The 25,998-nt window shown below is 38.7% G+C and overlaps 2 protein-coding genes across 8 annotated transcripts; one reads left to right on the top strand and one right to left on the bottom strand.

Annotated features, from left to right (window-relative positions):
* Positions 1-138: 138 nt before the first annotated feature.
* On the top strand, positions 139-24,586 carry LOC117230169. Of its 6 annotated transcripts, none has more exons than XM_033487300.1 (21): positions 139-286; positions 3,221-3,310; positions 3,387-3,791; positions 4,983-5,189; positions 5,938-6,165; positions 6,613-7,085; positions 7,516-8,810; positions 9,782-10,041; positions 10,136-10,231; positions 10,848-10,991; positions 11,434-11,790; positions 12,070-12,253; positions 12,614-19,638; positions 21,243-21,440; positions 21,769-22,047; positions 22,121-22,210; positions 22,302-22,458; positions 22,965-23,295; positions 23,741-23,866; positions 23,967-24,135; positions 24,419-24,586. In XM_033487300.1, exons 1-21 carry the CDS (start codon positions 170-172, stop codon positions 24,446-24,448), a joined length of 12,261 nt encoding a protein of 4,086 aa, XP_033343191.1. In that variant the 5' UTR covers positions 139-169; the 3' UTR covers positions 24,449-24,586. The 6 variants fall into 6 exon arrangements, with proteins under 6 accessions (XP_033343191.1, XP_033343190.1, XP_033343194.1 ...); XM_033487299.1 differs by having other exon boundaries at positions 10,827-10,991; XM_033487303.1 differs by lacking the exon at positions 10,848-10,991.
* LOC117230174 lies at positions 24,481-25,997 on the bottom strand. 2 transcript variants are annotated; one of them, XM_033487315.1, is made up of 3 exons: positions 25,898-25,991; positions 25,489-25,579; positions 24,481-25,393 (listed from the first exon to the last, which is right to left on the bottom strand). In XM_033487315.1, exons 2-3 carry the CDS (start codon positions 25,575-25,577, stop codon positions 24,781-24,783), a joined length of 702 nt encoding a protein of 233 aa, XP_033343206.1. In that variant the 5' UTR covers positions 25,578-25,579; positions 25,898-25,991; the 3' UTR covers positions 24,481-24,780. The 2 variants fall into 2 exon arrangements, with proteins under 2 accessions (XP_033343206.1, XP_033343205.1); XM_033487314.1 differs by having other exon boundaries at positions 25,489-25,997.
* Between the last annotated feature and the right edge of the window lies 1 nt (position 25,998).

The following is a 25,998-nucleotide window of genomic DNA, read 5'->3' as shown; positions in this document are numbered from 1 at the left end:
CTAAAGAACGTACAAAGACACCATTGGGTTTTGTCGAGCGAGTGCCAGCTCTAACGCTTCTAAACGCGCGCGGCGTCGCGATATATTTACGCGAACGGGGAGACTTCGGTAAAACGGTGGCATCGGTCCAGCGAGCCAACGTTACGGAAATAGATTTCGGCTGGTGGCGATGCAACAGCTTCTTGTAGACGACGAGCAGTGCCGAACGGTCGGAAGCAGCCAGTACCGTGACGACCAGTTCCCGAGGAAAACCGGAGAAATCGCCTCCGCGAGGTCCCACATGAATGTGAGTGTCGATCTTCCTTTCACGAGTGCCATTATCTGCCGCGTATCGGTGCCCGTGCGTGACGTTCCCTGATCCCGGGCCCACAGTGCGTCCTTTGTTTTCTACGTGCTCGCCGATAACACGGTGCATCAATCTGGAAACGCTCCACCGCGTACAACTTCCACCATCTTACCCTATTCTACTCTTTTCTTCGTCGACGCCTTGAAATTCTCCCAAATTCTCTCTCTTTCTCTCTCTCTCTCTCTCTTTCTCTCGCGGAAGAATGTATTTTTTGGAGGAAATAAAAACTTTATATAGAGAGCTATAAGCTTTATCTTGTTCAAACTGTGTGGAAAAGTGTTGATGCGATGGAGCAAGAACGCACTGTACCGATGCGGACAATGGAAAAGATTCATCGTTACGTTTTTGTAATTATTTCAATGAAACTCTAGGGAGTTTTAGGTCTCCCCCTCGCATAAAATAGCGGCATCCAGGTTGCATAAAGTAGTGACGATGTAAGAATGCGAAAATACGAAAATTCGTTACACCTATAGCAACAATCGAAGAGATTTATGTCATGTTACATTTCCGTGATTATTTTAAAGAAGCTTGAGAAGATAGGAGTTTGTGGAAAGCATTAGGCCTTCCATCGTCGAACTTGCATAGTAACGTGATGTAAGAATGTTAGAACACAAAAATACAGCACAGATAATCGAGCAAACTTAAATTTTCTCAATCGTTCCAAAAGGATGTAAACCTAAAGCGATCGAGAGACGAAGCAGCGTGATGAGAGGCAAGCAGAATCGATGAGAATAAACCAGCGAATTTCACCGGTTTTACTTTCGCGAGGTGAAACGGAAGTGCATCGTAAGACGCACAATCGATGCGAATCTTCGTGTGTATGTACCGCGGAAGACACGAGAGGATATACGCTCGTGTCCGTGTTTCCGTGGGTTTCACGTGCAGTTCCACGTTTTTTCTTCCGGTGCAGACCAGAAACCGGGGATTGAAAAGCGGATTGTTTATGAAGACACGCGATGCTAGCTACGCTTTTACAGGCGTGCAGCTCGGTGACACTATCGCGGCGAAAGCATCTGAATATTCCGCTTCGTGTGAAACCACCAAGAGGAATGGATATATATAGCGTTCTAATTTAGTTGGATCGGACTTGGAGACGCAGTTTTATGTACTTATGGCTGGTTTCCGGGGTCTGCGTGATTTGTGACACGTGTCAGTGTGGAATAATCAGTTTCTTTCCGTACGATTCTTCCTATAATTGGTCTTGAAATTTCTCGAAGTGATGGATGACGATCACGATGAATATTTCACTACAAAATCGAAACTGATGCTTGCTCGTTAGATAGAAGATAATAAGGCTCGCGAAGGGATATTATTACGTAGTTAGAAAAATGTTTGGAGAAGAAACTCGAGTGGGTAGGGAGGAGCTAGAGGTTGGAACGTGACCAACTCTTGTAGACTTTTGCAATTTTGTCGGGAAATAGAGTTTCGTGTAGCACGTTCGCTTTTTATCGAGGCAATTCTCACCTTAAAATTAACTAACATGTCGGATGAAATTCACATGTTTGTCAAAATTTTTATCTCTACTTTTGTCTGAGACAGAATATTCTTATGATGATCGTGGCAGAATCTAAATTTACAATTCTTGGGAATTAGGTGCTTTGTTGCTCTCGTAGTAGAACAAAAGAGTGTGGACAGTCGAGAAGAACAGAAGGGGTAAACGTTCTAAAGATATAGGGCTCTAATTCGAGGGACTAATTCATGCATGTGGAACTCATGCCGCCGCGAAGACTGGAACCGCGAAATTACTCCTCTTTAATAAAAAAAAAATTGTTATTATTTAAGAATTTTTAATGCAATTCGAAAATAAGAAAGCAATACTTTTCCTTCCATTCACAAACGAATAAAATATATCTCTTGCGTAAAAAGTTTAAAAGAGTGTGAAGCCAAACGTAAACCTCGATGCTTTTAATACAATTCGAAATTACGAAACCATAAATTGATGAACCATAAAAACCCTCTTTCTTTAATCCATAAATTCATTAACGAACGAAATATATTTGCCCTGTAAACGGTTGTAAAAACGAAAAATGTAAATGCAAATAATTAAAATAAATTCCAAAAGGTCTGGATTAAATACCAAGGAAAGGTTGAATGAATTTGAGAGGATCACGGTGCGATATTTATGTATTTTACGTATACAAGTCAACGCGAAGAGATATAGCGTCGCGTGGCTCGATTTTATTTCGAGACGCGGAACACGATTTTTCCTCGTAAAAATAGATTCGATTTTGGCCTCTTCCGGCGAAGAATCAACCGTGTGACGTCACGCTTTCTCGAGGATCCACTCGAAAAATCTTGTCTAGCGAAGTCACTCTACTCAGATACCTAGTCCAAGGTGCGATGACATGAATTCACGTACAGCTTGGCAGCTGAACACGAGTTACTCGATGCTGCCAGCTTGTCATCCCAATTCGAGACTGCAAGAATGCATTGCGCCTATACAAACAATTAAAGAGATTCATTGTGCAGGCGATTGCATTTATCAATTTCATTTTTTCTACTCTTAACTACTTCTACGGTGTCCTGGACCAATCCATATATTATACAAATTTCCACTAATTTTACTTTTAAGTAATATATAACATTAAGTAATTGAATAAATGATAACTGTCAATTGGATTGAGCTTTATACATATATCATTACACGTGCGCCTCAAAACTTCAACGGAAAGTTAATGTACTTTCATCTGACAAGGATAAAAATCATTGGAGAAGCGTAATAACAACTGTGATTAGGGGAACTTCTCTCATAACCGCTAACGTAAAAATGTATATACTTCCTAAGATATAGATAATTCTAATAGACATTATATTAGAATTCAAGTGGAAATTCTTCGAGGTTCCTCCAATAATTATTAAATATCTGTTTTACAGAACCCGGGAGCTGAAAAATGGCGCCCGATGGCCATCTCGAACCCATCGACCCGGTTGCGCATGGCAAGGTCCATGCCCCACTGGGTACTGGTGCGTAACTCTCCCGTCAATATCTCTTCTTTTTCTTTCAATCAATCTTAAATACGCAATTTTTCATCCTTAAAAGGCGCAACAGCAGAAGGATGCGGAGCAGAAGCAGCAACGCCAACCACCGACCCCACCGAAAGTCCCACCGCCATCGCTCTCCGGAGACTGTGGTGACCCAGACTACGAGATCATCGAATTTCCGACCCGACCGCAAGCACAGAAGTCCTCGACACCGGGCATGACGTACAAGTGCGCCCTATGTGGCACCGAGAACGTTTTCGCCCGTTGCGATATTTGCAATGGGAATTATTGCGAAGCCTGCGATGACATGAACCACAAGCACCCAAAAAGAAAAAACCACGTACGAAGAAGAATCTTGACCGATCTAGCGACGAAAACGCGACCACCTCTACCGCCAAAAGGAGAAAATGTATCGTCTCCGCCGCCAATCCCACCGCCAAGAAGAAATCGCAAGAGCGCTCAGGTAGGATGCAACCTGGCCTGAAGCTTTCATCCCTTTCCGCGAATTTTCTTTCAGGCTGACGACGTCTTGTCGATACTAGGTACCTTTGAGCTTCAGATCCAGAATCTATTCGGACGATTGTTAGCGGATTGTATCGGGATCAACGGAAACCAAGTTGCGAAGATCACGAATCTTGTAACACAAAGAGCAATTGCAACTTTGTCTCCTGTGACCTCGAGTCGTTTATCGATGAATGTTGTTTTGTTGAATAGATGTTGCTTCTTACTAGTTGTTAGCTGTACCACGCTTCGAGCGGCGCCAGTTTCGCTGATTTCTGCGAGAGAACACGTCACACCGAGGCACCGTGAAGATTGTTAATCGAACATCGTCAGTCACATCGAGCTTTAAATAGTCATCTAAGAATTGTTCCACAGATACATCGACAGATTTTATAGAGATCTTTATTATTGTATATCGACGTTGTTTCTTCTTAATACACCACGTTACCGCAAAAATACTACTGCCGTATTCACTGATACCTGTTCACTCTTTCAACTCTGTCGATAATAACGTAACGGCGGGAAAAGATACGTGCTGACACAATTTACGGAAGCACTATGCAAATTTTGTATGCTCGTGCTTTTGTCTTCGAGCGACTGGCACGACGGTGAATATGGCAGAGCACGGTGAACACGGTGATTCGATTTAACCGTCATACACCGTTTCGTATTTCCCGTACCGTTACTAAAACATCGTTTTATTATATGCATATATTTTATTCACTAAAAATACACGTTGTTACACAGATTAGATAATTATTTTCAGCTTACAGCAATGACACTGATCATCGCCATTTCTTTGTCGCTAACGTAGAATTAAGAATCGATTTATTCGAAGTCTAATTTATTACGTTCACGTTATTTAAGTTGCAAGCATTCTCGATTCGTCGAGGACATCGTTTAATTTATTTTCTTTTCTACTAACGCTTTGTTTATCATCGATTTAGCCTCGCACGTCGCCGCAATTTAATTTTAGCGCTGCTGCCTTCAACCGCGAACACCCGCCATCTTCTTCTTCTTTCGAATACCTTTTTCCATCGTCGTCTATCCACGAAAAAAAGAAACACAGATAACGTTTTCAACAATCATGATGGAAAAAACGACAACGTTTCCAAACGATGGCCATGTAATAAAGTTCAGGTTTCGCGCTTAGGCTAAATCGACGCAAAACCAGGGATCTACGAATCTCTCCTTGATCGAAAGAGTCGACAGCTTGAAGCGAGCTCTTCCAAACACCACCAGGCCACTGTCAGCCACCCTTGACACGAAAACAGTGTCGAAATCCATGCAGTCTGTAAATACTATCACCAACGATGGAACAGGATCAGGATCAGGGACTGACAAAATGTCTACGCTGCAGGTAAACTATTTCGTCAACTATTCTTGTCGTAACATTAAATTGGTGCGTATAATATGTTATTTGTTCAAATAATAGATTTTTATACATATATACTTAATTCAAGCAATTACAGTATGCAATTCGACACAATATACTTTTCAATGATCAACTTGTTTCATTATTCCAGGTTTACATATAAAAGTTATCGGTTCTAGAATTTAAAAATTCTTAGAATACTGTAGCTGTTACAACTTCTTTTAAAACGATTTGTATATTGAAAGATCTTTGGTGGAATGGGGGATGGTATTGATCTTTCCAAGTGAAACAGTCGATGTGATTAATAATTGATGGTAGAACAAAATTTAACAAGTCGTATTTATTGGTCAAATTCGAATGTCATAGGAACGACATTTCATATGCACCAATCTAATAGAAATCTTTAATGAACATTTTACACGTTCCCCTATTATTCAATAGTAGTGCTTGACGTTTAATGAATGCAACCTATTATTCATCGAATACCATTTACTATTACGTGCACCGCAACGTTATTCGGTAATTCAGTAGGCTTCTACTATTCATCGAGTATTATAAAATAACTAATTAATATTTGAAACATTTACGCATTATACAGTACTTGATCTGTTAAGTGCTTTTTGATAGTGTGCCTCCGTATTAAATAGTAATACGAGATATGTATTTAACAAACGTGTAAAATGGCTGGTAAAGGTAGAAACGTGAATTGTTTAACACACGTACGAATATTCAGGAAAGGTACAGGAAATATCAGGAAGCAATGAGAGCGCAGGATGCTAACAGAAGGAGGCATCCTCCCTCCGATATTTCGAGAGATACATTGAATACAAGGCCACTGAGCGTAGGCAGCCCGAAACTTACGCCTCCGGTACCACCGCCGCCGCCGCCTAGATCTATGATGCAATCGGCCAGTGTTTGCGATTTATCGTCGCCACACATGTGGAGTCCAGGAATGCATCAGGTAATTTTATTAAACTAAACATCACAAATGAATGTCGTCCCATTAGCTGACGTGGTCTCTATTTTGGAACTATACAAAGAAAATTTTGTATGAATTTGTTTTTTGAATTGATCGTATGCAAATGCAGATTTATTTTTAAATAAAAAGATATATATGTCATGTATCGAGATAAATGTATAAAGATATTTGTATTAAATCTATTGGAAACAAATTAAGATCTAATAAAATTATAAAAAAAAATTCCGATATCTTCCAAATTTGTATTTTTATAATACAATAGCTCTAATAAACGATGATCGAACGCGTTATTAGGAAAAAACAAGAGCTTTATCGGCCGTAAGAATTATAAATATTTATATTCTGGAGTTAATAATGTAGAATTAATCAGCAAGATTAAACATTTATCGTTTCATATTAAATTAAAATTACCATTGAATTTTATTGTAGGCTCAATCAATGGCGCATCTAGGTCCTGGAGGTATTCCAATAATGTGGTACCCACCGAATCCACCATGGGACATGACCATGGGTGGTTCCACGATGAGTCTAAATCACCCAACAATGTGGGGTTATCCCATGGGATTCCCTCCGTCACAAATGCTTCCACCACACTATCCGGGTTCTATATCAAGATCACATAGCCCAGCAAGGAGCGTGAAATCCAGCAGAAGATCGAGAGCAGTCTCGCCATCACCAAGTCTGAAATCTAGGAAATCATTAGCTAGCAGATCACGATCGAGAAGATCGCAGGGATCACCGTCTGACGCTAGTTCTGAAGACTCTGGTGAATCAGATTTCGACGACAGGCTCTCTAAAAGTTCTAGGGGCACCAGACGTGGAAGTGTGTCTAGGAGTACAAGGCAAAGAAGCTACCACGAAGATGATGGGTCTAGAAATTTGTTAAATAGAAATCGTCGCGAGTAAGTTAGAAATTTGATTAATAATTTGAAATTCGTATTAGTAGGCTGCGGATGTTTATGGGTTTGTGGAAAATTCAAAGGTGAAAAAATGCACGCAGTATACGTGATATGCAAAAATATGTAAAATTATCATTCCAATATATTTAAAACAAAATTTGTTTTTTATTTAATCGAGTTAATTACAATCGAAATACAAACGAAAGTTTTGTCAATTGTAAAATTTAATGTGAAATATGAAATGTTCATTAACTTATTTTATAAGTTTAATGGCTCGTGTAAAACCGTATCATAGAAAAAGAAATCCAGATTCCATCTCTTTAGATATCTCCAGAAAAATATGAAATTGTCTAAATATCCACAATCTAAATGTCGCAAATTCTACGAAAAAGATTCTGGAATATTTTAAATATAATAATTCGATATTTTACAGACGGCTAATGTCAGAAGAAAGAATGACCAGTACAGAAGATCAGTGGTCCGAGAGTCACTCTATCAAACGATATCCAACATCACCAAAGAACCATGACGAATTTCAAAAGAACACTTTAAATTCACGACGACGATATGACCAAGACGAACGCAGGCTCTCCAAGCTGGATTCGCGATTAGATCGCGTTCAAAACGGCAGCTACCGTCGTAGACAAAGCACCGACGATGACTCTTCAGACAGAAGGTCCACGCTACAAACACGCTCTAGAGTAACCAGTTCCTCTGACGATCACTTCGACAAATCAGAGATGGTTCCTCGACGAAGGGACGACGAGATGATTCCAAGAAGAGCTTCCTCTGTGAGAAGAGAAGTAAGTTTGGACGATCTCGAAAGAGCCTCTCGTAGAGATTCTCGAAGGTCCTCTATAGACAGTGACACACAAATTACCAGAAGAACTCCTTCCAGAGAAGCCTCTAGAAGAATCCAAGAAGTAGAAAGAATTGATAATTCACGATCCATTAGGAATGAAGACGATGTACCACGTGCTACGAAGAATCTACGAAGTCGTGAAGCTTCGCGTGATAGAGAAAGTGTCTCAAGAAGAGAGTCTTCGTTGAGAAAAGAAATGGAAGAAGCAGAGAGAATTTCTGTTAGAAGAATGTCGCCTCATGATTCTGATAGTCAGAGTATTAGAAAAACTCCATCTCGTGAATCAGTTTCTAGGAAGATACGTGAAAATGAGGATCGAGACGTGACGCAATCTGTGAATAAGAATCAAGAAGAAGCTCGGCGATATATCGAGACAGAAAATCGAGAAGTTAGACGATTTATTGAAGAAGAGAAAAGAAGGGAAGAAGCTTTAGTAAAGAAGATGGAAAATGAAAGAAGTAAACATTTAGAAAGATCACCATCGGTAGGCAAAGAAGAGAAGCATGGATCAACGAGTGTGGATCAACGTAACAAGTCGCCGAAAAATGTGAAACTGAAAGAGGAAACGAGTACCACGATGGAAATTCCTAACGAAGAATGGGCATGCGAGCATTGTACTTTCATAAACGATTTAAAGGATCGTGTCTGCGTAGTTTGTTGCAAAACAAGGAGCAGCGCGTTGCCACCAAGTAGCGAAGAAAATCAAGAAGATGTTCAAAGTGGTTTGAGTGAGATTCCTAAAAATGAATTAGCGATTACGTCCAGCAACATTAGCAACCCTAGTCCTGATCTGGAAAAGAGGACCAGCCTGTTAAAGATTTCAAACAGCGAAGAGAGCGGGGATAGTGGTTCCACAAAGAACAAAGGTAGAGCAAGGCGTAAAATCAGCTTTTCGTTTGGTACCAAGTCGAATCAGTGATTAGAATTATTGTACCTGTTCTCTTCTTGAGTGTTTCTCCTTTTTTCCCTCGGTCCATGCACTCTGTTTGTCCTACCTCCTTTTTTTTACAAAAATTAAAGAAACAGCTGAATAAAAGATACGATTGTCCTTTGTCGATGTATATCCTTGGATGAATAATAAAGAGACATGAAAAGTGTTTCCTACACGATCAGTGGATACCAAATGCATAGTCGTATTTGAAATGAAGCCACTCTCTCGTTCATTTTCATTTCTCTTCTTTTTTTTAAGATCATGTCTGACGCAATTATTATTCATTCAAGAGGAGCTAGTTTCAAGCATGAGCGTGCATTTGGCTGATGTTCTTTCCACCCGGAATTCGTTGTCGAATTATTTCTCATTGTAAGTCCTGAAGATCTTAACATTCTCTGGTCTGAAGTTGAATATCATTAACAGAAAGTAAATGTTTAATTTTTTCATATTTGTAAACAAATTTTTTTTCTTTTTAAATATACAAATCCTTAGAAAGTAACAAAAATAATATGTATATCCTGCCTGTTTGTATTTTCGATGATTCTAATGCCCCGTTCCTTGTACTGTGAAAATTTATACGTAATAATTTCACGAAGGTAACAGTCTGCATCAGAATGACGTTTTTCATTAATTCAAGTCTAAGATTCCAAATATTCGTAAAAAAGAGACTACGGATGCTTATGTATTTATACAAAAATGGAAATGCAAGAAAGCATAGAATACCTACGATACGGTTATATACAAATGTGTAAAATATCCAAAAGAATCTTTGATGAACGAAACAAATATTTGAGTGGATTCGAATTTTTATCTATGAAAATATGAATTTGCATAAACATCCGCAACGTTACCCACGGTATTACCAAATTAACATCTAGAACATGACCTGATTACTTAAATTTACAGATTCCGCGATACACGAAGATTCTGCTGCGATAGTTCCAGAGAAATCAATCGTTGAATCCTCGTCAGTGATAAGAAACGAGCCTACATTGATAGCAAACGATATATCAGTGACGACCAAGAGCACCGATGCTCCAAGCAATATCGTTTCTTCGAAAATAAATGAGGAAGAGTCAATGAAACGACCAATGCTCGAGAAAATTCCAAAAAGCCATTCAGTTTCCACTGGAACCTCTCCTCCTCCTCAGAACATTTCCACTCAAGTAAGGGAAAATAGGACATCTTTTTTTTATCGCAAAATGGGTCATTGGTAAAAGGTAAAAGAAGCACGAACGGGATATGAAATATACTTTTCAGACGTACGACTATCCTCCAGCAAGAAGTAGCGCTGGATTCGTAAGAGCTGCATCCACCTCAAAGGGATTATTATATTATGAAGACAGCGACGCGGAGGTAATACGAAAGATTAATATGTAGATATTCAAGTTCTTCTATCGAAACAAAAGTCTCATAGTTCAAATATTTAAGATTATTTAAAACGATTTACAATAGTTTTATCTTTGGCTTTTAAAAGTTATCAAGCTCATTGGGAAGGATGTTTGATTGATCATTTTGGAAGATGACTAACAAATGCGCACTTCGATTTTTGACACTGGAACTACCAATAATATATTCTTAAATGTTAGAAGTAGATTATTAGAATTAACTAAAAAATATTCCCAAAATGAGTTCTTGAATTAATACCAATGAACTTTCGTTTGAAATATTTTTTGTAAACTATCAAATGTAACTCAAACGTTACAATGATCGATTCCTGTCTCATAATATGGATGGCCATAATTAAAAATAAATAGCAACTTCAATAAAAGTCAACCGTAATTTTTTCAAAGACAATTACATATCTTTTAATAACTGCAAAAACAATAGAACTCGAGAAAACCTCGTCAGTTTTACAAACATGGTAATTTTAGCGTTAACGCAAAGCATTTAAAGTACATTCATCCAAATACCTAGCAAGCTCATAAAACGACTTACAATTAATAAAAAGGATGCCGAGCGTCTGTTTCAGGAACAAACTAGATTCGCCAATAGTCCAGATCTGTATCCGCGAACGATTCAGGAGCAGTATCTTCAGCAGTTGATCAGCGGTCCCAGCAGAGATCGTACACGAAGAAATTCCGTCGACTCCACCCACCTTTATTACCGTTCCAGGGTAAACTTGACAGCTATCCCTCGAGAGCTATTGGTTTCTAATCCGATCTAATCTCCAATACAATTTAACACACGATTTCGATTGTGCCAGTTTCGTAGCCTCGGTGTGAACGTAGGCAGGAATTACAATTTACAACCTTTTACAGCGCAACTTCTACCTATCATTCCAACCGGAACTTCTAAGAAAATATTCTCTCCATTCAAATTTCTCTACGACTGTGTGACCATTAATCTAATAAACAACAAATTTTTGTTACGTGCTATAGATTGTTCTAGACTAGCCTTAATATAGTCTTAAGCCTGTAAGATTGTTCATTTCTCGTTGTTACTCTGCAGAAAGTGCATCTTACGACGATGAGACCTTCCTACAACTGTTTTTGACGTGTGCACCCTTCGTAAGTCTATTTTAATTATCGTCAATCGAATTATTCTTCGTGTTTCAGGAATCGAGCCAACCAAGATTCTTCGAAGCTGGCCCAAGTTCACAGGGAATTTCAACGTTGACACGACAAGGTTTGGAGATCGTGGAGCTTCTAAGGGAAGCCGAGAAGCACGGTTATTCCACGGATGATGTTCAGGTGGCCTTGTCACAGGGTGCAAGTAGCCCGATCGACTGGCTGAAGACGCAGTGGCCCCATTTGGTGGAAACTGTACAAGTTTTAGTTACTACTCAGGGAAAAGAACTGAAGGAAAACAATATCGGGGTGCTTTCCGCCATCGAGGCGAAAGAGGCCTTGAGAGCTACAAAGGGAGACGTTTGGAACGCTGTCGCCATGGCTGTTCAACGTAGACAGCTAAAAGTAAGAATTTTAGACGTATTTTTCGTTAGAATCTTTCGAATTGAAGGACTGCAACAAAGAGACGGCTCCAATATTTAAATTGTGTCTGTAATTATCAGAAGCGAAAGAAGCTCGTATTAATATGAATATTAGTTGACTATGAACTTGTAGCACGTTAGTTGAATTTTGTTGATTTAGTGGAATTAAGGAAAGTAGTACCGTCTTTTTGAAACAGTTTCTTTAATCTTCGAATGTTATGTTGCACTTTATTATGAGAAAAATGAAACGGAAATTTGACAGTGCGAGGAAATTATGAAGAAAGGCAACTTCGCAATGGCGGAAGTGGTGAAATCATTGGAAAATAATTCTGGTGCCGAGGACGCGGCTTTGTTCGAGCTGCAAAAGAATCAGCTCAAGCCGTTCTTGATGAGAATCTGGGGTCCTCCGGTTGGGGTGGAAAACGATGAGGCTGCACCGCGGGAAGGTCAGTAAATATTACGTATCAATTATCTAATCATATCGAATAAAAAACAGATTGAATAATTTTTAAGTATAGCCTGTATAATAAAATCGCAGATGTATTGTACTATTTCATAATTAAAAAGTAATTTTAAATTTCTTAAATAATCCTCTTAAAATTAATCATTATCATATTATTTGTTTGATTGGTATAATGAAATCGTGTATAATAGAAATCCTTTGATTATTTTACCTAGTATCATAGAAATATATCCTCGAACTTTTCATTATATAAATCTTTATATTTGATAAATATTCGTTTTACCAAAGCGATAGTTTCGTTCTTAACTTTTCATTCACGATGATCGAGTTGAAATAATTTCAGATACAGCAGGTGCGGTCGGTGGTGGAACGGGAGGTTCCGAACAGGTTACCAACGTGTCGGACGCTGAAGCCAGGAAGCAGGTAATGTCACCAATCGTAGAAAATTTCGTCGCGTTGCAGGCCGACTTTCAAAAGCAACTGGCAGCCCTCAGACAACTGACCGATAACTGGCAACATGACAAAGACCCCCTGAATACGTTCGGTAATAAGCCTGATAATCTGTATCAAGTTAACACTGACGATCGAATCGTTCTAATCGATAAAAATCTGGTCCCAAGGGCCGTACAAGACCTCGATGTAGCCAGCACTCTTAAAACAGTGGAGAACGAGGAACCAAAACGAACCAATCAAGACGATACTAAATTAATAAGAATTAATCAGACTGATACGTCCATTATAACTGAAAAACAAGACCAAAATAACAATTCCACTATAAAGGTGATTAAAGAACAAGTTCAGAATCTATCAGAAAATTTATTAAACCAGAATCAGATCAACGTTGAAAAAAAGTTAACGATAGAAAAAATTTCACATACGAAAGAAAATGAAAAAATTCGATCGGACGAGTTGCAAAAAGAAAATATCGATGTAACTAAACCCACATTACCTGAGGATATTGATCCAGCTGCTGTACCTAAGGACAACGACCCAAACATCAGTATTTCGATAAATTTAATTGAGAAAGACATCCCTAATCAATCAGAAAATTTGTTAAAGGAGAATCCGAGTGAACAAAAGATAAAAGAGATCTCAGTTCCTGATACAAAAGAAGGTAGAAGCGTAGATGAAGAAGTTAGTGTCTCGTCTTCCAGTATAGTAGAAGAATCATTGTATAAAGCAGAAGCCAAAACGAGCGATGTAACCAGGTCGAAAAAGAATGTAAAGCAAACGGTGGAGATGAGTTTGAAAGTAGCTGAGGTAAAGAGCGAGGAAGGTAGTTCACGCGTAAAAGAAAGCGAAACGACGTCTCAAAAGATTTCAGACGCCGGTCAAAGCAGCCAAGGAATAGATAAAGCTTCTTCGTCGCGTTCGGAGAAAAACGAATCGCCATCCCAAAAGCCTTCTGATCCTCATCAAAGAGCTGTGCAAGTAGATAAAGGCTCTCCTTCAGTGGAGAATGTCCCTTTGCGATCTAACGTATCGGATCACGGTTTACCCGAAAGTGTATCGAAGACGTCCGCCGAATCGGCTCGAGGTTCTTCGCAAACTGGAATCGAACGAGCCAACTTAATAAACCAAATGTTGGAACAAGGCGAAGAGTCCCTTCAAAAGGCAACAACTTCTACAGAATTAATTAAGAGTTTTAAAAATTCCGGCGAAAACGGAGACGCGGGGATTTCAGAGAATATCGACGTAACGAGTAAAGAAACGACGGGACCATTGGATAAATTAAGGCCTATAAAGGAAGATACGAAAGTAGAATCGGGCAACGTTATCGAACAAGCGCAATCACCGATAATTACGGCTGAGAATGGCTCGACAGATCAAAGTTCTGAAAACGTCTCGCCGGAAGCTCGTCCAGAAGGCAACGAGACGCAAGTAGCCACCGTGGAGGCACTGTTATCTGCCGTGAAATCGCTGCCAGAGCAATTACTGGGCCCTTTCATATCGGCAATGCAAATGCTGTCGTCGAAGAAATCGAGCAACGAGACCGATCGAGCGAACGTTCTCGAAGTTGTAACAGAAGATCAGAATTCCACGTCTTTTCAAGCTTCCAGCGAAACTGGGTTTGGCAAGAATGAAAATGTACCTCTGGGAAGCGTCGAAAATGCAGAGGAGCTTGTATCGGATGTAGCCGAAACTGTAACAACCGAAACGACCGCGACTGACATCGAAAAGCTACATGATCTCGAAACGGTACGTAAAAACGAAAAAAGCGATAATATTTCGCATACTAGCGCAGGAGGAGCGACAATGGAGGTGAAATTTAACGGGAATCGGGTCCCAGGAGACACGATAACACTGTTGCAGAGTGGAGAGAAACCTGAAACAACGATAACTAAAGTAAGTTCGCCAGAAGCCGCGAATAATATTAACAGCGATGAAAAGCTAGACAAGGTACCTAATTCTGAGCAGTTATCAGGTCCAGTACACGAAATCACCAGTGATAGATCAAAGGTATCTTCGGTAGAAGTCGATTCATCTCATCGTTATCATCTCGACGCGAATCCGGAAATCCATACATGGAACGATCCACCTATTCATGAACGATCATCGTCAAAGGAAGCTGGCAACTCTTCCGTGACCGGCATCAAAGATCCTCGACTTAACAATGCATCTTTGAACAGCGAATCACTCATAAGCGATAGCTCGATGAGACACAACGGGACCATTGGCGCACAATCATTATCGGACAAGATATCATCCTCGGTCGCATGTGACTCGGGAACGTGTGAATCATCCGACATGCAAACGTCTATCATCGAGACTCGACCTAGCGATGATAACCGCGTGAAATTAATTGATGACAGTTTGATGACTGACAATAGAAGATCTGAGGATGTTATGTCTGATCGTAGATCGCATGATAATAATCATACTAATTCGGTCGTGACCCAGGTAGCAGCATCTTCTCAGTTAGTTAACTTTGAAAATAATTCTGTAGATTACAAAGTTTCCGAAAATTCTAAAATTGAATCGCAGAAAATTTCTGAGGATAATCTTGTTAGAAATTCTGAGTGTAAAATTTTGGAAGATTCGAAAATTGCTCGAGATGAATTTTCTAAGGAAAGTGGAGTTGCTATTCGAGATTCTTCAAAAGATTCTAAAATAGCTCAGGAAATTTCTGCAGATCCTAAGAGTGTTGTAACTTCCAAAGATTCCAAGATCGATGAAATTCCTAGTGATCCTAAATCCTCTGAAATTTCGATGGATTCTGGTATCGTCACACATGATGTATCGGAAAATAGAACCTTTACTGAAGAAATTTTTGAAAATTCTAAAAACATTATACCTAATACTCCGAAAAATCCTGCATCTATAATCTTTGAAGTTTTAAAGGGTTTTATATCTACTTCAAATGAAGTATCTAATGATCCCAAAATTCCTATTCAGGAAGCTTCTTCGGATTCGAAAACTGATCTTCACGTAGCTTCTTCAGACTCCAAACTTATTATCCATGAAGCTTCAGAAGATCCTAAAGCTAGTTCGAAAAAAATGTCTAATGATTCCAAAATTACCATTCATGAAGTTCCAAAAAATCCTAAATCTAGTTCAGATGAAACATCTATCGAATCCAAAATTCTTATTCAAGAATCTTCGAAAGACCTGAAAATTGTTGACGAAACTTCTTCAAGTTCTAATATTATTGTCCATGAAGTTTTAGAAGATTCTAAACTTAGTTCACATGAAATATCTACTGATTCCAAGATACTTACCCAAAAAGCTTCGAAAGATACGAAAGCTGTTATTGAAGGAGCATTTTCAGATCCCAAAGTTGCTAACCATGAAATTTCAGAAGATTCCAAATCTAGTTCAAAGGAAATATCCAATAATTCCAAAATACTTAGCCAAAAAGCTTCGAAAGATTTGAAAACAGTTGTTGAGAAAGCATCCTCAGATCCCAACATTGCTAACCATGAAGTTTCAGAAAATTCTAAATCTAATTCAAAGGAAATTCCTAATGGCTCCAAAATATTTAGCCAAAAAGCTTCGGAAGATTTGAAAACAGTTGTTGAGAAAGCATTCTCAGATCCCAACATTGCTAACCATGAAGTTTCAGAAGATTCTAAATCTAATTCAAAGGAAATATCCAATAACTCCAAAACACTTAGCCAAAAAGCTTCGAAAGCTGTTATCGAAGAAGCATCTTCAGATCCCAAAATCGCTAACCATGAATTTTCAGAAGATTCTAAATCTAGTTCAAAGGAAATTTCTAATGACTCCAACGTTTCCATTCAGGAAATGTCGAAAGATTTAAAAACTGTTGACGAGATTTCTCAAAATTTTAACGTTGGTATCCACGAAATTTCGAAGGATTTCGAAGCTATTCCACGCGATGTTCCCAAATGGCCATACACTAATACTCCCAAATCAACCCAAGAATCCAAGGTTCAAGAAATTCCTAACAAACCAACAACAATCGTACACGAAACTTCGAAAGCAGTTTTGCATGTGTCTGAAAAAGTAGAGCAGTCTATCTCTGTCGCATGTCACATTCCCCAGAGCAACGACAAAATCGATACTTCGCCAATAACTTCAGCAAGTAAGTCTGTCGACTCTAAAGAAACTCGCGAACAAATTAATATTCATTTAAAACCTGTCAAAGACGATCACCCTCTATCGGTATCTCCTACAAAAAATAACGATGTAACAAAAGACTCTTTGATAGAGATAAAAAAAGATTCTTCGACGATCGTGGAACGAAATAATTCAAACAAATCGATGGAAACAATCGATGCGAACAACGAGTCAAAAATAGAAAAGAATGGCCAAGAAATATTTTCTGGCTCTATTTCGAACAAGGTCGAGGCGAATACAGCTTGCGAAGCAATAGCGAATATCGAACCGGCAATAGTAACTATCTCGAGTGACCCTCGTATTTCCGGTTCCTCGTTGACCTCGCATTCTTTGGACACCGAATCTGCCGTTAACAAGCTAAATTCTACGGATACTAACAACATTCCTAAGAACCTCGTTGTTCCTAATAACGATATGTCGTATAATGCATCGAACTCGAACGAAGAAAGTCAAGTTGTCGAGCTAAATCTGACCGATACGAATCTCGAAACTTACATCGTTCCTAACGTGCTTGGAAACGTTAACGAATTTTCCAGTTCGATTCCCTGCAACGATGAAAGTATCACGAAGGATTCGAACAATAACGCGTCCCATTTATATCCTCCAAGCTCGAGTGAAATCGAAGGGAATGAAAGGCAAGAAGATAAGAAAGCAGATGCTGCATTATTTATTAAAGATTCTGTAAATATATTAAAATTCGAATTAAGCGTTAATTCCAATAATAAAAATCCAGAGACTGAGTGTTCGATCGTCGATAATATTAACGATGTTCCTCCAGGAGTACCTGAAACTATAGAGATTAAAATCATGGAATCTCCCATGTTAGCGGTGAACGATTGTGCGCCAATAAAGGTTCTAGAAAGTCCATCAGAGAACGAAGTAAAACCGATTGAGACAGCGAAATTGCAAACAGAAAGCGCGACCGAAGCACGCAAGATCGTGACGATTTCGGGAGAAAGCGCGGTAGACGTTGAAAATAATGAAGTAGATGCAAATGAAGTTGATAAGACGGTTACCTCGAGAGTTGCAGTCAAGGAGAGATCCAAATCTCCTGCCAAAAAGGTCGGCAGAAGGAGGTCTCCCGTGAAAGTCGTTAAAAAATCTACCGGCATACCGAGAAGGAATTTTGGAAAAGTTAGCCCGAGAGGCGCAACGATTGCAAAGGCGAAAGATGCCGCGGCTGAAGTAACTCGAAGATCGACTTTGTCGAACCAAAGGAGAAGTCCAGGAAAAACAATCGCAAAAGTCATAAAGATCGTTCCATCGAACAGTTTGATAAATAAAACAAAATCAGCAGCTAATACTAGACAGAAGCAAGTTTCAAAAGGTTCCAAATCGACGGAGAAGAAAGTGATTCCGGAAAGGAAGTCGACAATCTTGAGTACGTTGTCCAGAGGTTGTGAACAAATTAAAAAATCAATTATGAATGCACAGACTAACGATAAAAATAGTGGAATGACGGCTAAAAAATCTTCGAAAGGGAACGGCACGTTAAAACATTCTTTCCTTTCGAGGATTCCTGTATTCACAGCGAGACGTCGACTCCCACAAGTGCAAGAGACTCCAAAAAGTTCTCAGCAATCTCTGAAAGCGACATCCGGTGACGAGTTAACTAGCACCTCGGCGAAACCATCGATTACCCAACAAACAGCAAGGAAAAGTAGTTCGTCCGAAAGCACTTCGAAGATCAGAGCAGAGCGAAAAATTGAGCCGGATAAAGTCGGAAATTTAAATGACAAAAAGACGCTAATGGTAAAAACTGCAATCACTCGGGCGAAGACTTGCGAAAGGAGCGAAAAAACGAAGTCAGCGATGGCATCGGAGAAAAATGACGAGGAAATAGACGTGACTGGGTCCAACGAAGATCAAACGATATCTAAGAAATTGGATTTAAATGATACCACTTCCAGCGAAGAATACGAGCTGGAGGAAGTTTCTGATAATGACTCTTCCACTTCCGACTTCGAGAGCGCAACGGAATCTGAAATATCAGAAACGGGGAAGCAGCTTTCCGATCGCACGTCGGACAGCATCGAAGAGTTAACCGATGCTGAAATCATGCTACAGGAAACAATCAACGCGATAAAAGCAAAAATATCCGACTCTGAATTCGAAGATTCTGAAAATGAATACATAACTGATAATGACAGCCAAGAAGATTCTAATTCCAGTGAAACTCGCGTGAACGTGAAAGACTCTTCTTTCGAAGAAGAAGAAGAAGAAGAAGAAGAAGAAGAAGAAGAAGGAATAGAAGTAGTGGAACAAACAGATAATAAAGAACTAAACTATATTTCGTCTGAGGAGGACGAAACTCTGAGAGCTGATAGTACTGACGTAAAGGACCAACGAAAGCAAATGACAAATTCAGACAACAATACCAAAGAGACATTAAAAAATACCACTTTTAAAACTCATTCCATTAAAAAACCAAAAGAACAGTTAATACCACTAAAGAACAGCACAGACGCAATTAAGGATAAGCCTGGTAAACTAAAGGGGAAACTTGAGATGAACGATAACTCTGGTAAAAACTGTCAGAATAAGACAGATCCTAAGACTGAGGTAACGAAAGCGAGACGTACGAGCGACAAGCGAGTGAAAGCGAGTCGTAGAGCGAGCACAGGCTGTGATAGAGGGGTAGATCAGGGAGGAACATCGAAGAAACGATTCTCCTTGGTGGCCAGTTGTATCCGTCGGTTCGAGGGCGAAGAAAATACGGAACGGGAATACGTGGAAAGTAGAAGCGGCAACTTGAAGACAGGGGGATCTCCCAAAACGGAGAGGGAGGTCAGTAGACGTCAGTTGTCAGAATCAATTGTCGACTTTGTCAGTACTTGCCGCTGACAGACCAATGTCTACAAACAGCTCGATCAAAAGTGTTGAAACAGCGGATGAGACTTAAAAAAAAATCGCACGAAAAAAAGAGAAAAAATACCCGACAGACTCCCGTTAAAATTTTAACCCTGTTTTGACTGTATCTTTTAAGCACACTCTTTTTTCCACCCAACTAGCGTACATTTGGCTCTTTCTCTGTTTGCGCGAGGTAAGTACTCCTCTTGTTTCTCCCCGTGACTAATATTGCTGTTGTATAGCATGTCGCTTTGTTTCGCGTTGCTCCGCTGTGTGTTTAAATTAAAAAGTAACAGAACAGTGGTGTACACGCGAAAACGTACTCGAGGTTTGTATGCGCTCCGCGAAGAAAGCACACCGAGAGTTTAATTTAATATCGTGGAACACGACTTTTCCATCATCCAATTTGTCGGATGCTTTCGGGGATTTTATAGTAATTTAAACGCACGCGAATAACACGCTCTCTTCCGGCACGATCGTTTCGTTCCAGGGAATAAAACAACATCTCTTAACGTGCTTCAAAGAACACAAGCATTGAGCAATTTTTTAATTGTTTACGGTCATTGTGTATTCCGTGTTCGTCATTCTGTATTCTTTACGATCGTTCATTTACGTATTAATGTTCCATAATGTCACTTTCAGTAGTTTGTCCGTGACAAATAAACACGATATTAATATTTTATTCACGGACTGAACGACGTTACCTTAAAAATATGCAGAGCTCGTTTCTAGACGTTGGTGTAGTATCTTTTTATCGTATTTTTGCATGCCCATTGTCCTTGTATACTATTCTGTGCGTCAATCTTTACCCTAAGTCTCAAAAATTCCATAATTTATCTCATAATTTTGGTATTATTTTTAATCGTATTGTCATATTAAATGGATGTGATATACGTGTAATTATCATATCAGGTCCGTATTGTTTGATGTACATAAAATTGACCGACACTGTTTTCGCCGACACCAAACTTGGTCAACACTAAACTTTATCAGGAACAACTTTGACAGACAACATCGATAATCGACACAAAATTCGACAAACTGTTCACAGTGAACTCGGGCAAAGTACGAACTTGTTTTCTGGTATTGTATCTCGCTTGAAGAAATCTAGTCCAGAGCACATTGGAGCAGATTTAAAAAAATATGTTTTGACCAAAAATCGGATTCTCCTCGCCCCCTGCCACGAATTGGTATTGGTTTGATCTAGACCTGTTTGTGCAAGCGAGTAACGTGACCGATTCTACCACTCGCTCCTATCCAACACAACATAAAACACTTGTCAATCAACGATTCACCGATTGATAGTTATCGACTAATTCTTGTACTCGGTAGAAATCGACGACACAAATGTAAATATCGTCGACGAAGCTCGGTGACGAAGAAAACATTGTCGGTGAAATGATTGCCGGTAATCTAAATATGTCGATGACTAAATATCGTGGTCACGATTCGGTGTCACTGAAATCGTGTCGATGACATGATTATCCATGAAATGATTCTCTGTAAAATAAATGTTGTGAGAATTTCCTCTGCACTTACAGAGAATTGCTCGACGTCTCTTAGCAGAAGGAAAAGCGTCGAACTACGATGAGGCGGAAGTGGCCGCTAGTTTGCTGGCCTTGAAATTTGGAGACGTCGAGGCTCTTCATGCGGCTAAAGAGTGTTCCAGCGTAGAATCGGCATTGGCTTTCTTGCAACAAGAATGCGAACTTTGTACAGGTCGCTTTGCGATGAGTCAGGTACTTGAAACAATACAATGCCCATTATTTCATCTTAGAATACAAAACTTATCTTTTATTTGAACTGATCATGAGTAGACTGCGAATGTTCATGCATGTATAAAAGATTGAAGCCTACAAAAATATATAGAATACAGAGAGACTGTAACACGTAAGAGTATACAAAATATGCTAAGTACTATTTATAACATTGAAAAGATTAGAATATTCAAATGAAACCCTTGTTTGAGTTCTAGTTCTTTGATAATGTACACAGAAATTGAAATATCCATGAATATTCGCAGTATAATTGAATTTTAATTGAATTAAAACACATTTTTAATCCCAGATAGTGTCCATGCTGAAATGCGTGCACCGTTGTTGCAACGAGTGCGCGAAGAACTACTTCACCATCCAAATCAGCGACAGAAATATCACGGACGCAGTTTGTCCATTTTGTAAGGAGCCAAACCTAAAAGACGCCAACGAAGACGAGGTGTTAGAATATTTCAGTAACCTGGACATACAATTGAAAACACTTCTAGATCCTCCGATTCATGAACTCTTCCAAAGAAAGCTGAGAGACAGAACATTAATGCAAGATCCAAACTTTAAGTGGTGCATTCAGGTGTTTCTTCTATATAAACCGTACAATCCTCTTTAGTCGACGATTGGAGAAACGTCATGTGTGTTGTTTTCAGTGTTCAAGCGGATTTTACGCGGATCCGGATCAGAAGAGATTAATATGTCCCGATTGTCGATCAGTCACGTGTGCACTGTGTCGAAGACCGGTACGTGCTGATGTTGATAATTACGCGAAAATTAAATGGAAGTTACGCAAGCGCGGACAAACATCCTCTCTGACGGTGGTTTCACTTTCAGTGGGAGAAACAGCACGAAGGAATTACGTGCGAGCAATTTGCTGCTTGGAAAGACGAGAATGACCCGGATAATCAAGCCGCTGGCTTAGCCAAGCACCTCGCGGATAATGGGATAGATTGTCCTAAATGCAAATTTCGCTACTCCTTGTCTAGGGGAGGTAAAGTATTTCAACTAGCTCTCAAGCCTTAATTACTTGAATTGCAATGAATTTTTCTTAAAATGCTGCTAACTTTAAACAAAGAATAGAGCTTTCATAGGCGACGCATTCAATTAAGTATAAAGTATTCAAACAATTGCTAAATGAATTTTCCCTGAAATATTGAAGTACATTGCTATCATTAGACTGCGGACATTTTTAAAGGAATAAAAAGAAATAGAAGCTAAATATAGATTTAATTCACCTACTGAAAATTGTGACGAATACTCTACATACTTTGGATATTTTATATATTCGCAGTCCATTATAATCCAGAAATAAATTTAAATAACTCTTACCTAAATTAACCGATGCAGAATTTCATGTTCGTGTAACTTCTCTATGTATTTCAAATATCTTTATCAGTCGAGTAGGCAATTAATTCTGGATAAAAGATATTTCTTAATTGAAATACTAATTTCTGATTAATGTTAACGATAAATACCGAAAATGATACTTTTTCGTAGGTTGTATGCATTTTACATGTAGCCAGTGCAAGTACGAATTCTGCTGCGGTTGCGGAAAGGCATTCATGATGGGAGCAAAATGCTCGGTCAGTCAGTATTGCGCGAAACTGGGCCTTCACGCACACCATCCACGAAACTGTCTGTTCTATCTTCGAGATAAGGAGCCCATGCAGTTGCAACAGCTGTTAAGAGATAATGGAATCGAGTACGACACAGAGGGTCCGGCTGGCGAGCGCAAGTGCAAAGTGCAATTGCAGAAAGAAACTCCCACCGGTGTTGTAGATGCGGTATGCAATTCAGATGTCGTTGTGGGACACGCTGGCTTGTGCAGGTAATTTGTTTGTTCCCCCGTAACTCTGCATGCATTCGCCGTTATTACGACCACCACTTTTATAATTGAATACCTTTCTCGATGAAACCAAGGTACCGTTGCAATTATACGAAAAAAAGCTCGTACAAATTATCATATTAGAGGGCTAAAAAGAATAAAAATGACTAAGAATAAAATAAATTAAAAAAGGAAGAAAAAACGATATAACTTGCGAGTAAAATAAAAAATAATGCTTTTGAGGCCTTCGTTGTTATCGATCTCCTTTCTAATACTTACTAGTTACTATATTAAACAAAAAGAAAAACAAATCTATTTAAAGAAGTAGAAAACATATAATAAAAGTGTTTACTTATTTAAGCTTTGAGCCAACACTGGTCCATAAAAAGTAATGCAAATGTTAAAAAAATAGTGTCCTTTTATCATAACGAAATATTCAAATATTTAGGATCCACTATATCGAATACCTAGTTCGAAAGATCCGGGAGACCCAACTGGAACCGCTTCCCTTGTTAAACGTAGACGATCTCGAGACTTGCGTGAAACGTGCGGGAATCAAATTGCCCCCGAATTGGTACGGTCGTGATCCGGAACATTACAAGAGGGACTTGATCGAGGTAAATGAAAAGGCATCGTGCATTGCACGACTAAATTCTGGGTACTTTTCCCCGCAGGCAGCACTACATTGAGTACTTGGCGGGCCTGGTACTGAAGGGCAAGCTGGATCCCGTGGCGATCTTTGACTTGAACGATGCCAAGCAAGAGCTGCGCCGTCGGGGAAAAGTTCCCCCTGCGAAGGACCAGGAAATGTCCGAGCGGGATTATCTCGAGGCGTGCATTCAGGTGACTAACAACTCCTCTCCTGTACTCCTGCCCCGACACACTGACCGAATTAACAAGAAATGCACGAAAGTAGACCTTCACGCATGACTTTCGCAACCGAAAAGTGCGACGTGGTGACGCGCACGCGCCTGCACGTTGCCAAAAAATAGAGATCTGCAATTGTGGATTAGAATTTGGTTTTATCCTCGTACATTCTGTTTATTTTTATCTTGAAATGAATAGTAATTTTTCGTACCATTGGAAGGATTTTATTCGTGACATCTAATGTATGGACGTTTTATAGGTTGTACGGAAGGAGATTCCGCTGGAGTGATAAATGGGTAATAATTAATGAACGACATTACGTGAGTTCCGCTTCTAATACATCATGTATAGTGTATTTATTTTATCATATGGACAGTGATGTAGAGAACAATTATTGACGATTAAAGTAAACAAAGATTGAAAATTGTTTAGTATTTAATGTATAGAAGTAATCAGTCTTTTAGTATAGAACTTGAAAACTAAAATATCAATTTTTTTATTCTTCTCGCTATCTTCTTTTTTTGGTTTATGTATAAAAGGGTTACAGATGTTTTTTATGTAATAAACGTGAATTTGTGTTTATAGAAAATTTTATAAAACACTTTAACAATAAACTAATTTTCAACAAAGCTCTGTTAAGAAACTATGTAAACTCTTCCTTTTTGGAGGTGTTGCACCTTGATTTATTATGTTTTTTAATCGATCTATATTAATCATTTTTATTTTCTGTTGAGTTGGTGTAATAAAATTTGCAGTGCTCCTAACTTTTTTTATGTTGGTTTCTTTCAATTCCTCGGTTTGAACATTTTTCTCATTCAAATTTGAAATTCCAGAAACATTTAAGCCAGCTGTTCTATCCTTGGTCCTCTTCTTCTTCCGTTTTTTTGATCTTTCAATACTTTCTGTCCTAATTTTTTGTACTTTTTCCCTTTGTGGTTTATTAAAAGATATTCTTGTACTTTTTGAACAAACTGAGCATTTAAATATCAACTTGTTCATTTTATTTTTTAAACATTTTTCTGCCAAACTTCTTTGAACTTCAGGTATTCTTTTCTTACCATTATTCATAGAGTGTACAATTTTTTTTATGGATTTAGAAAGTGGTTTGCCTCGTGATAATCTAATGCTATGATCTATAGTATTCCAAAGTGATCCACAATATGGGCACATCACAGAAGGACCAAAATTTTGAGACGATGGTTGTATTCCACGCGTATACTGCCTACATCTTTCTCTAATATACAATAATATTAATTATTTAGTATGTAATCAATTTTTTATTTACTCAAAAATATATATAAATATTCAAATAAATAAAATACAACTTACATGTAAAACGTTTGCAAATTTCTACTTTGTGAACAATTTAATTTTGTAATAAATTGATTCACGTTCCATAAATGTGTTAATTTTTCCATATCTGTTTGTTTACACACACGCACGTACGAAAAAAAAATTCATAAATAGAGTATTGTTATGGAGTGTTAGGTTAGAGCTATTTACACTACATACAGATAATATGTATATCTTCAATGATAAAATACAAACTTCCGCTTAAACAGTACGTGATACCATTTAGCTGTTTAAAAAGTCATTAAATGCGAAAAGTATACTGACGAGCGAAACTGATCGAACTGTGTAAAGTGTACTACTATACGAACGATAAAAGTGGTAGTATGACTCCTAAACAGATTACGCTAATGCTTCAAAAAATTCTGGACTTTTATAATATCATTACCAATTAATAGTGCTCTTTGTTTTCGTTAGAAAAGTAGATAAAAAAGGAAACAATAACCTCCAAATACGATTACATTGGAGACGTCACTATTATTGAGTAAC

The sequence above is a fragment of the Bombus vosnesenskii genome, unplaced genomic scaffold (genome assembly GCF_011952255.1).
Source record: "Bombus vosnesenskii isolate JDL3184/JDL3185 unplaced genomic scaffold, Bvos_JDL3184-5_v1.1 scf7180000013266, whole genome shotgun sequence".
Classification (NCBI taxonomy): Eukaryota; Metazoa; Arthropoda; class Insecta; order Hymenoptera; family Apidae; genus Bombus; species Bombus vosnesenskii.
This window is presented reverse-complemented; position numbering and strand designations above follow the sequence as displayed.